At 43.5% G+C, this 10,996-nt stretch overlaps 2 protein-coding genes across 3 annotated transcripts; one reads left to right on the top strand and one right to left on the bottom strand.

Moving 5' to 3' along the window:
• Positions 1-328: 328 nt before the first annotated feature.
• On the top strand, positions 329-3,032 carry si:ch211-222l21.1 (parathymosin). Its single transcript, XM_039015557.1, has 5 exons — positions 329-539; positions 1,284-1,370; positions 1,749-1,821; positions 1,943-2,028; positions 2,162-3,032. Exons 1-5 carry the CDS (start codon positions 489-491, stop codon positions 2,228-2,230), a joined length of 366 nt encoding a protein of 121 aa, XP_038871485.1. The 5' UTR covers positions 329-488; the 3' UTR covers positions 2,231-3,032.
• Positions 3,033-4,069: 1,037 nt separating this feature from the next.
• On the bottom strand, positions 4,070-10,763 carry slc45a1 (solute carrier family 45 member 1). Of its 2 annotated transcripts, XM_039015556.1 has the most exons (9): positions 9,399-10,763; positions 9,136-9,228; positions 8,802-9,026; positions 7,672-8,561; positions 7,428-7,581; positions 7,086-7,262; positions 6,278-6,483; positions 5,819-6,044; positions 4,070-4,922 (listed from the first exon to the last, which is right to left on the bottom strand). In XM_039015556.1, exons 1-9 carry the CDS (start codon positions 9,829-9,831, stop codon positions 4,897-4,899), a joined length of 2,430 nt encoding a protein of 809 aa, XP_038871484.1. In that variant the 5' UTR covers positions 9,832-10,763; the 3' UTR covers positions 4,070-4,896. The 2 variants fall into 2 exon arrangements, with proteins under 2 accessions (XP_038871484.1, XP_038871483.1); XM_039015555.1 differs by lacking the exon at positions 4,070-4,922 and having other exon boundaries at positions 5,772-6,044.
• Positions 10,764-10,996: the final 233 nt, after the last annotated feature.

The raw sequence follows: 10,996 nt of genomic DNA, 5'->3' as shown, positions 1-10,996 counted from the left end.
AAAGCGCACTTCAAGCACGTTCTTTGAATAGGCTATTGCTTACATTAAACACCATTAAAATGTCAAATGTAATTCATGAGAGAGAATAACAATGTTAATATCCCTAAGATACTTTCAATTTAAATCATTTAATGTTATCACATGAACACTTTCTTTATGCTTTACATCAGAGTGCACGCTTTACATTTTCAACCAATTAGGAGAAGGACAGCTGGGAGGAGCTTGATAATCGGGCTCAAATTCAGAAGATTGACAACAACCTGTCCAATAAGAACCGCTTAAGCGTGATGGTTACTTTAGATTGTCCAATTACGTTTTAGATCGACCATCTCCATTCTAACTAATGGACTACAGTTGAGCCTAACAGATGTTGCTGGTATTCATAACTCTCTCCGCAGCGTGTTATTGAAACAGGGTATATCACTGCCATAAACATCAAACAAAGTATTTATTTCGGAAGCATATTATACCCTTAAATTAAACTAGCTATGGCTGATACCGCAGTAGAGACGACCACAACCACCGAGATTTCAGCAAAGGTGAGTTTGATTAATTTGACTAGCTAACAACTTTACTCTTCAGCTAAGCCTGTATGAACACCAGCTAGCTAACTTTAGCTGTAAAAGCAAGCTACAGTAGCCAGCCGTGTAATAATAACCAAGTAGCTAGCTAACAGTAATGCTAGTCACTGTCAATGGCTGAAAAATAGTATGTATTTCTCAAACATTTAGTTAGCTATTTAACTTCGCTCAATAACTTCGCTAGCTCCATTACTAGTACTACATTGATTACTGCATTGTTTTGATTTTGCAAGAATGGAATTTCACTGTACTTCAGCACGTGACATTTAACTTCAACTATTGGCGACTTGGCTGGGACTAACTTTCCTAGCCAGCTATTTTTGTCGTTAAACTTGCTACAGTAGCCACATTGCAAATGAAAGTTATTACTAGTTAGTAAACGTTAGCTAAAAAGCACCTCAAATTGAATGCGCTCGAGCTACACGGTTGCGCGATGGCGGGAAGTGATAACGTAAATCTTTCACAGTGCGAGAGGAGTGTGCATGCTTATCTTTCTTGTAGGGAACGGCGATGCTAGTTCCCGATGCCTTCCGTTGTGTGCACTTTGGCAGTGGTCGGGCATGCGCCGCTAGTAAATACTGGAGAATTTTAACAATCCGAATTAAAGATGGCTACGTTACTTTGGCGACGATTATATGGTCACATCGTGGTGGACATGCTTCAATTGTGTCAGTGAGACAATCAAGAATAACATATTTTCAGGAGCTCAAAGAGAAGAAAGAGGTTGCCGAGGAGGTGATGGTGGAGAAGAAGAAGAACGGCAGTGGGGACGCACCTGGCAATGAAACAGTGAGTTGATGCCGAAGTTTATTTCCTTGGGAGCCTCATGGCCTTTTGTCTTGGCGCCATCATCATACAGGTGTCTCCAGACTCAGACCCAACTACCCCACCCCCACTCACTATTCTTTGTTTAGTTTGTGAAATGGCACAAATGTTCCTTAAGACATGTGTTGGACCTCATTGCATTTCCTTTTCTAATTCTCAGGGGAATTAAGTATAAACTGCAACATGTGCCCTGTTTTAACTCTGAAGCGTGTTGGCTGTAACTCTTCGGTTAACTTTTTCAGAATACTTTTCTGAAAGAAATTCCTTATCACTCATGCATACAATTTACCTACATTTATGTGAAATATTAACGTTTGTCATTCTTTGGTTCCTTCCCTCCAGCACACAAATGGTGCAGAGGAGAAGACAAATGGTGCAATTCATTCTGAAGTAACTCCAGAGGTTGAAGAGGATGGTAAATTCATGCCCCTCTTTGGACTAACAGCTGGATAAAAAATTACATGTTTAATGGTTATTTGATACATGTGAGGTGCTTGAAGCCCATGTTTTTGTTTCATTTATGAATGTGATTGCAGGAGAGGGAGAGGATGCAGCTGAAGATGCAGAAGAAGCTGCTGATGAGGAGGTTGACCACCCTGTGAAGCGCCCAGCTGAGGAGGAGGTACAGTTTTGTCCGATTTTAAAACCATCAATATACAGTAGTCTCACAGTAAAAGTTGAGCCATCTTTATTACTGTTTTATATCTGGCCTTTAAGTTCTCTCCTCACTTAAAAATGTTTATTTTTGCCCTCAGGAACAAGTGGAAACAAAAAAACAGAAAACAGAAAACAATGACTCAAAGGAAGCTGAAGTGGAGGCCTAGAACACTCAGTCTGTACTCTTCCGCAGCTCTGTCTACATGCCGTTGTCAACTTCACCTTGTAGAGCTTGTGCTTTATGTATGTTTTACAGATTTTGTTTGCCCCCAAGATATTACATTGCACTGGAGTCCTTAAACATAGTGGCCTCCTCCCTTTTTTATAAGATGTTATTTATTGGTTTCTTACGCAAAAAAAACTTGTGCAAATAGGATCCATGCTGTTTTATCAGTATGTTAGTTTGTGTCTGTATGAGTTAAGCACATTCTCTACTTTGTTACTGCTGACCAGTTGATTAAGAGGCAGGCAGCTGCACCCTTCTCCACATTTTCAAGGTGACCTCAGACTCACTAAAGACCAAAGATAAGTTTTAAGCAGGGGCTAATGGACTATTGTTAGCATTATTAGTTGAGGCTTTTTTAATACCTTTTGTTTAGTGCTGCTGCTAGTAGTTAATCCTTTGTCTGACTGATCTGTTAACACAACAATGGCACAAATAAAAGAACACCTCCGTGATCAAAGATAACTTGATCCTGTTTAGGGGTCTGTCTTCTGCAATGTTAATTACCCCCTCTTAATTGTTAAGGCGTTGGTCATATGTTTTGTATGCATTTTAAAACAAGTTTGTACCCAAGATACTGTTTTTCTGTTTCATTTTCAGTTATTTTTAATCAGAACAACATTCCCAACCTAGTGTTTTTTCTCTTCTAGTGCAGTTATATTTCATGATTGCTATTTGGTTGCTTCGGCCACTGCTTTGTATATTCTGGTTGTTGATGATTAAATAAGTCAGTCTTGTCTTTTTAACCATGGTGTTTTGTTTTTGCATACGCTGTAGTTAAATGTGCTGGATATTTCACCTCTGTTTAAAGGGCAATTCTGCCACTTTTCAACCTCTTATTCATGATCTTCAGTGCCATACTAGTGTCTACATATCTGTAAACAGTAAGTTTCTATGGTCTGCGGTTAAGAAGGTCCTAAAAAACGCTTCTCTGTGACATCACAGGATAGAATTCAAAGTAAAAAATTAAAATGTCAAACCCTGCAACGAGTTTCTAGCCATAGAGAGGATATTTTCTTGCTCCCCACGTCACTACGAATCTCAGCGTTTTAAAAATCATTGCTTTAACTTGATATCGGGTTGAATTTTGTAACTTTTTTCTACAAAACAGAAATGCGCTGTTATACACATGTAGACACTGGTATTGTGCTGGAGATAATGAAAATGAGGTTAGTGGTGGAATTGCCATGTAAGATGCTTTACAATGTTAACACCAAATTACAATTGTGACTAACACTAGTGTTAACAATGAAGTAAGGGATGCTTTCAGTTAACAGTCCTAGCCATGTAAAGTACCTGATGTCAGTTGATTTAATATGGCATAAGACTGAATATGGATGGGAGTAATTCCCAAGATGATTTTGTAACTGGGAAAGGGGTGATTGTAATCTGGATTTTGCCTTTTTTTTTCTCCATAGAACTACACTACACGTCAATCAATTGAATGCAGTTTACAGACCCATCTAGTGGTGTAAACTGGTATTGTAGGTCAATTCAGGGTAGGTTTGATTTCTGAGAATCGTTTTTATTTGATAGAACCTCCATGTGGATAGAGGTTTTCTGATAATGACCAGTTATGAAGATTACATATCTTAATGCGAAATACATAATAGCTGTAAATCTAATACCAATATTTTATAACATTAAGCCTAAAGGACACTTATATGCATAATTATCTGCATAGAGGAGACCTCTAAGATGTGTGAAGTTCTATGATAGTGAGTTTAATAAAAAAGGACAATAGCCCAAAAAGTAAAAAATTATCATTTTAATTGAACTCAACCCTGAAGTAGCTGTTACAGTAATACAGTCAATATTGGAATTAAGGATGAAGAACATCAGAAAACACTATAAATGTTATTTTGTTGAATTGAAGCAAGTTGCAACAGCATGATGATCCATACAGTTGCTGTTTTCTCAAAAGAAACCAGTCAGAAACATGACATCATCATGGCACGTGTCCAGTCTGTTATGGAGGCTTTAGTGGTAGACCCTGATCAACATTCCACTGAGGCATCAGCTCTAGATGACTCATGACAGTGGGGTGTTTCACGGTGGTGGGTATTTTAGTGAAACTCACAAATGAAGCTGAACGCAGGCATGAGTTATTGTTAACAATTCATTCAAAAAATGCCTGTAAACAGTCTCGGTGTCAATTAAGTGATGTTCAAGGCAAGCAAGTTTTTTTTAGCCTGTCAGATTTTCTCAATTGAAAAGTAATTATGATTTCACCAATGTTTTATAATTGGCTGATTGATGTACATGGAAGATGAAATGTTATTTGAGCTGTTTATAATCAAATGAATTGAGTGAATAAATGCAGCAGCGTGTAATGAGACTGGATAACTAACCCAAATGTGAGAGGGTCACTCCAGTGAGCCAGTTTGGGTCGTGTGGTGAAACAAGCCTAAACCCTAACTAAAGCATGCGCCTTAGCGGTGAAAATAAGCACTTGCTGTTGGCAAATATGAACCCAAAAGTCTTCCCTCTCAAAGTTGTCCAGCGCCATCTTAAGCATAGTTCACATGCATCTTCCTGAATTCTTTCTCGCCACCAAAACTACAGATTTGTTGTTCTTCTTTTTTGTTCGGTTTCCGATGGAATGCCGAATCACACCCCAGTTTCAACTTCTCTTCCTGGTAATGACAAGAATCACTGTCATTACAACAGTCACGCCAGAAGCAAGGTGACAGGACAGAGTGATGTCCATGGCTTAGTAAAGGGTCCATCTCTGTGTGTATGTTTGTAAACGCAGTAGTGAGTGTCAAGTCAAAATGGTAATAAATAACGACCATAATAATCTGAGTGCCTTGTGTGAAAGATGTAAAACCTCAGAGGCACAGTTTGGCTCTTTATTGTTCACATAGTACAAACTACATTGAGTGAGGGTGGACCTATGGCTTGCATGTGTGTGTAAATGTACTGTAGATATGCTACTGTGCTTACATGAATTCAAGGCTTCAAGCAAAAGGCCATTGGTGACGCATTCAGACAGTCCCTAAGCCTGTCTACAGTGGGATGATAGTGTGCTGACTCAGAGAATCAGGCAGGTAGACATTCCCTCGGACATCAGACCAAAACAGAAGATGCAGGGCATTGAGGCTACAGCGCATGCATATATTAGGCGAGGCCAAAACAATTAACCCCTTCAAAGGTAGTTTTAATTTATTCCTGATGTCCTGGGGAATAGGGGCTGTAGGGCCGTAAGTATTTAGGCACGCACAAAATGAACATAAGTGGCGCTTTTTAGTGGAAATTATGGGAGAGAAATACATGGACACACTCTATAACACACTGCCACCGCAGAACGGTGGCCAATGTCTGTCTGTCGGTCTAAGCGGAGCAATTCTAAGTAGTGCGAGAGAGTACAGTACTGTATGTGCTTTGCAGAGAGACAGAGTGTAGGCTATATGCGGTGTGACAGAAGGCTGCAGTGTGATAGTGTGTAGTGCAGTGTGAGAGAAGGGGGGGGGGGGGGGGGGGGTCTAAATGTGCACCAGTAGTGGCTGGGTCTCACTTTCAGAAGGCTCACCCTCAGGGGGGGGCAGGTGGTACACCACGCAGAGGGAGGAGTACAGACAGCCCACGAATGACATCGCACTAGAAAAGTACATCACTCCCTGGGCCCCGCCCACCAGCGAGGTCAGAGGTCCCATCGCCACGGAGACTATGATCTGAGCTAGGAAGTACTGGCAGCTGAGCAGAGAGATGTCCACCCCCATCCCTCTCCTGGTCCCTTCCTCTGACGAGCCACAGAACTACACAAAACACACATGCGGAGAGAGACGGCACATGTATGATTAATACTGTGAACACTTTTACAACAAACACATTTTTACAAATAAATCTAGAAAGACACAGTACTGTGCCAAATCAAAACACTTGACCAATACTGTATAAAATACTTTCACAAAAACACAATTCAGAACATTATATAATATGTTCACATTTTTGTGTTGTATTCAGTGTATTCCCATTCATATTCACTAACCTGTGGGCTCTGGTAGTATTCACACAGCAGAGAGTAAGGCAGTGTGCACAGAGAGGAGAAGAGCACCCCGTAGGTGACACAGAGCGACAGCACCACATAGAGGTTGGTGGAGAGTGTAGCAAGGCCCGTGCCAAGGCCAAACGCCAGGTAGGCAAAGAAATAAAGAGAGCGGAGGGAAAAACGCTCCTCCAGCTTCTCCAGTATGGCTATGAATAGAAACAAGAGGAGAGGAAGATAACAGAAGGGAAAAACCTGTAAAACAACTATATCTGATAAAGAATCTAAATGATGGATGTTGTGTGAGGTGTGTGTTCCATTGTCTGGATGTGTGTGGAATGTCGAGTGAATTTACACTTGCTACCAGACTGAATAATCCGCTGAACATGCTCAACAGTGACAATGCTGCAGTTAGCCAGAGCCTCCCTCCTGGACTGACGGAGGAAGAAGGTCCCACTGGCCACAGACAGTGGCCTCGGACAGTTAGTATCACTGATATTTGGCAGTCTCTGCAATGTATATAGGCTCACAGTACGTGGCCTCCATTTTGCAGGCCTGCCTAAGACTAAAGCAAAGCAACTGGCTAGGTACGGTTCTTTTTCAGCTGTTATCGGCAGCGTAGCTGTTTGGAGAACAGGGTGTTTTCTGTATCCTTAAGTGTCCATGCATACAAAGACCTTTGAAATGTTTGAATCCTTCTTGAAAGTAATGTGATTTGTGGATTCAAATAAAGTATTTAAAAATGTGTGTGTTTTTCTTTTAGTGTTTATGAGTGTACTGATGTGTGTGTGTGTGTGTGTGCAGGACTCACCTGAGTAAAAGGCAGCACTGAATGCATAGATGCACATGCCCCAGCAGCCCATGCTAACCCCAGCATTGTAGCGTTGGTAGGCCTCAGAGTCATGGGGTGCTCTTGGGTCTCCCTCAAACACTACCTCCCCCATAAAGTCAGTGTAGAACAGCAGCATGCCCTCAAAGGACAGCCAACCTATAGGATCAAGAGAGGGTGGCAGATGGCTCATATATACATAGACATACTCACACAGCTTACACTGGAGTACAGATAGGTTGCGGTGACATCATCACTGGTGATTTTAACCTTAGTAGGCTTACAGACAATAAAACACAAGCACATGAGTGACATGAATCTCACCCAAGAAATGGTTAGTGCATAGGCTGCGCAGTGACGGAGGCATCCTGTAGATGGCGATACACAGTAGCCTCATTGACATCTGTGAATCTGCTGTCTCCACATTTTCACTCAGGTCACTCTCATAGCGCACCCCATTCAGCAGAATGTTTGCCACCTTTATTACAGGAGGAAGAAGAATCAGATACATTAATTCTCAACATGATGATTTGTTAAACTAATCAGAGGAATTAAACTCCAGGCTGACCTGCTGACTGAAGGTCACCGTTCTTCTGCGGCCATTTTCCAGCCCTTCACCTTGGATCACCATTGGCTCCTCCACAAGCGCAAGGCTCTGAGGGCGCTTCAGGATACCAGCGGACGAACCTCGATGGGACCCTGCCTCCATCTGAGCCTCCCCGGCCTGAGCCCCAGCCTGGGATCCTGCCCCAGCCAGGGCCACTGTCCCAGCCACGGTTAGTGCTACAGCCACGGTTAGTGCTCCAGCCTGGGCTACTGCTCCAGACTGTGACCCAGTTCCAGGCTGAGATCCCTGGGGAGGTGGGGTGTCCCCTGGAGGCAGTCGTCGGGCTGCAGTGTCCTGGTCAAAGGGCTGTGGAGATGGCTGTCCGGTGTAGCAGTCGATGAGCACACTGTCTATATAGGAGGTTCCCAGGGATGAGGCGAACTCATTGATGCCAGTGAGAGAGTTATCCCGACTGATAAAGCTGCCATATTTAGGAGTAAGGGGGCTGAGGGGGGAGATGGGGCTGGTGAGGCCGGCACAGAGGCGTGCGTTGGCACTACAGGAGTGTGCCATGGGGTTAGGGTTTGAGGGGCAGGGTTCAGAGAACTGGTAGCTATAAAGCCTCTCCTCTGCCTCTTCCTCCTCCAATCCCAGGCTTGCCCCCGGAGGGACAGGGGGAGAGGGGGGCAGAGGGAGGCTGGGGCTCTTTAGAGAGTTTTTAGAGTTCTTCTGAGTCTGCATCTTTGGCAGGGGCCGCTCGGGGATGCTGTTGAGGGTCATGCACGTGGCAATGACCAATGTGACACTGGTGAACATGTAGATGACTCGAAGTTGACCTCCCATTGACCTCCCAAACTCAGTGTGGTCCCAGTTAATTCCACCCACGATGTACCCGAATCCACCACCCAGGCCTGCATAGAGCATGCGGGACATAATCATCATAGAACTGGTCATCATATCAGTGACATTGATTATGCTATCACTATCACAGCTTAGACTTATTATATATGTTATGTTTAACTCTACATTGTCAGAAGTGTTTTATATGTACATTTTACTGTCTCACCTACCAGTGGTGAGTGTTATAGCCAGCCAGTAGTGTATAGCGTTCCCTGACTGACCAGTAGTTAGTGCATACAGTGCTTTCTAACCTGCCAGCAGTGCGTGAATATTGAGGCCACGGTCCTGGTCCTCTGGCAGGCACACGTCCATCATGTAGGCGTGGCTGGGATTATCTGCCGAGTCCGCACAGAAGTCCATCAGAACCACTCCACAAATAGTCAGTATAATGCCCCACTTGTGATTGGTTGCTGTGTCTGCCACCGCAGCTCCAATGTCTCGCCCATTCAGCACCATTGTCAAACCAAGCAGAGCTCCTACAAAGTTAAAACAGAGAACTCCACTTCAGGACTACAATATTAGTTAAAAACAGGAACAGAGTTTCACCAGAGGAGGGAGAGCCTTGCAAGACAGAATATTCCTTACCAATAGCCAAGGCTAAAATAAACGGTCTCCGACGGCCAAAGCGGGATGTACAACGATCACTCCAAGCTCCTAGGAGAGGCTGGACCAGGAATCCTTAAAAACATGAGGAGAAATTAGAAGGATTTAGGGGCACTCAATGGGCAATGCTGATGGGAACAGCAATATAATCTAACTCTACTATTCAAAGCACAGTTATGCATTATCTTTATCTAATCAAACAGGACTTTCTGTATCTACTTCATCTCTCCCTGCCACTTCATTACCCAATATAGGACTGATGAACCACACCAGGCTGTAGAACTCTTCGGGCAGACCCATCTGTAGCAGGACAGGGGTGACATAGGCCGTCTCCATGGCGTAGCTGAACTCAATGCCAAACAGGACACAGCCGTTGAAGAGCAGCTCAGGGAAGGTGCGGCGAGGGGGCATCTCACTGAGGTCCAGCTGATCTAGGGGGCAGGGGGTGTTGGGCGGGGGGGGCGGGGACGGTCTGATCAGCTTCCGCCGCTTCGGGTGTCTCTGGAAGTTGTTGGCACGGTGACTCAGGAGGCGTGTGGTAGACGATGGGAAGCTGACGGTCTTGGGCATGGAGCTCCTCCAGAGACCATTTGTGGCACCCAATGACCTCTCTGATGACCTCCCTCCTGGGCTGGCCAACAGGGGGTCACTGGGGGTGCCCATTCCTGGAGATGACATCACTCTGCTGGGCCCAGTTTACTCTGGACACACTAGGAGATTCTCATTCATAGATCAAAATGAAATCACATGAAAGTTTAAAAGATAAATGTACCATTTTATGAGGAAGACTGTACTGTAAGGAGGCATATCAATAACAGAATTGCAGAAATTACATCCATAAAGTATTAGTAGCTTTGGCAAGCTACTTTTAGAGGACACTCAAGGTAACATCTGCTCATATGGCTAGTACTGTAAAACAGGAGAGGAATATGTAGACACCAAGGTAACCGGCAGTAAGGCCACTGCCAGCCTATGATGGCACTATGCTCCTCATGGGCAAAACGCACTGCAACAAATGTGCATGTTGATGGTGATGTGCGCAAAACCCATGTGCTCTAGTACAGCAGTGTGGTATGCGGCATCGTCTCTCACCGTGGCTTTTTCCGTTTAGATTTTTTCATGGGTGTATTTTGTAACAAGCTAATCGGATGCGTAGGAGTTATAAAAAGCCATTGGCACAAATCGTCTCAAATAAAACGTTTTAACATGCAAGGCTACACATTATTTATTTGTGAAACACACGTCTTTAAACATTAAAAACATGCCAAGCATGTGACTACGGCTTGATAGGTCTGGTTTGTCATAATTTATTTTCCAATTGTCATCGACGTTATGTCCCTTGACTTGAAAACATTTTTGTTCTCGAGTCAAGGTGAAGATTATACAATCGAATTAACACATGGTCTTAGACAGGGCAAAGCGTGCAAATTGGAACATTAAAGAAATTACCTTATCACCGTTTCTCTGTCATTTATTTCAGTATTCTCTGTTGGTAAACAAGTCAATCATATTTATGATTTAGAATATTTACGTTGGATGAGAGAAATACGTTGTTTTTTTCCTTAGATGCAGTCATCTCCCTTCTTTATCCTCCGTCCCTTTTCCTTCCCCCTCTCTTCCCGTCCCTCACCCGTGACGTCACCATCACCCCTCCTGTTCCCTGCGCTTGGTTCTTGGTAGACCTGCAGCCTCAGCACCAATACATATGAAGTTAGCGTCATCCATATTTAAAGGCCCAGTGCAGTCAAAAACATGACTGCCTGTGTTATATATATATATATATATATATATTTCCACACTATGAGGTTGGAAGAATGGCACTGGAGGGGATGGACGCCCTTTT

Source organism: Salvelinus namaycush, chromosome 20 (genome assembly GCF_016432855.1).
Source record: "Salvelinus namaycush isolate Seneca chromosome 20, SaNama_1.0, whole genome shotgun sequence".
Classification (NCBI taxonomy): domain Eukaryota; kingdom Metazoa; phylum Chordata; class Actinopteri; order Salmoniformes; family Salmonidae; genus Salvelinus; species Salvelinus namaycush.
This window is presented reverse-complemented; position numbering and strand designations above follow the sequence as displayed.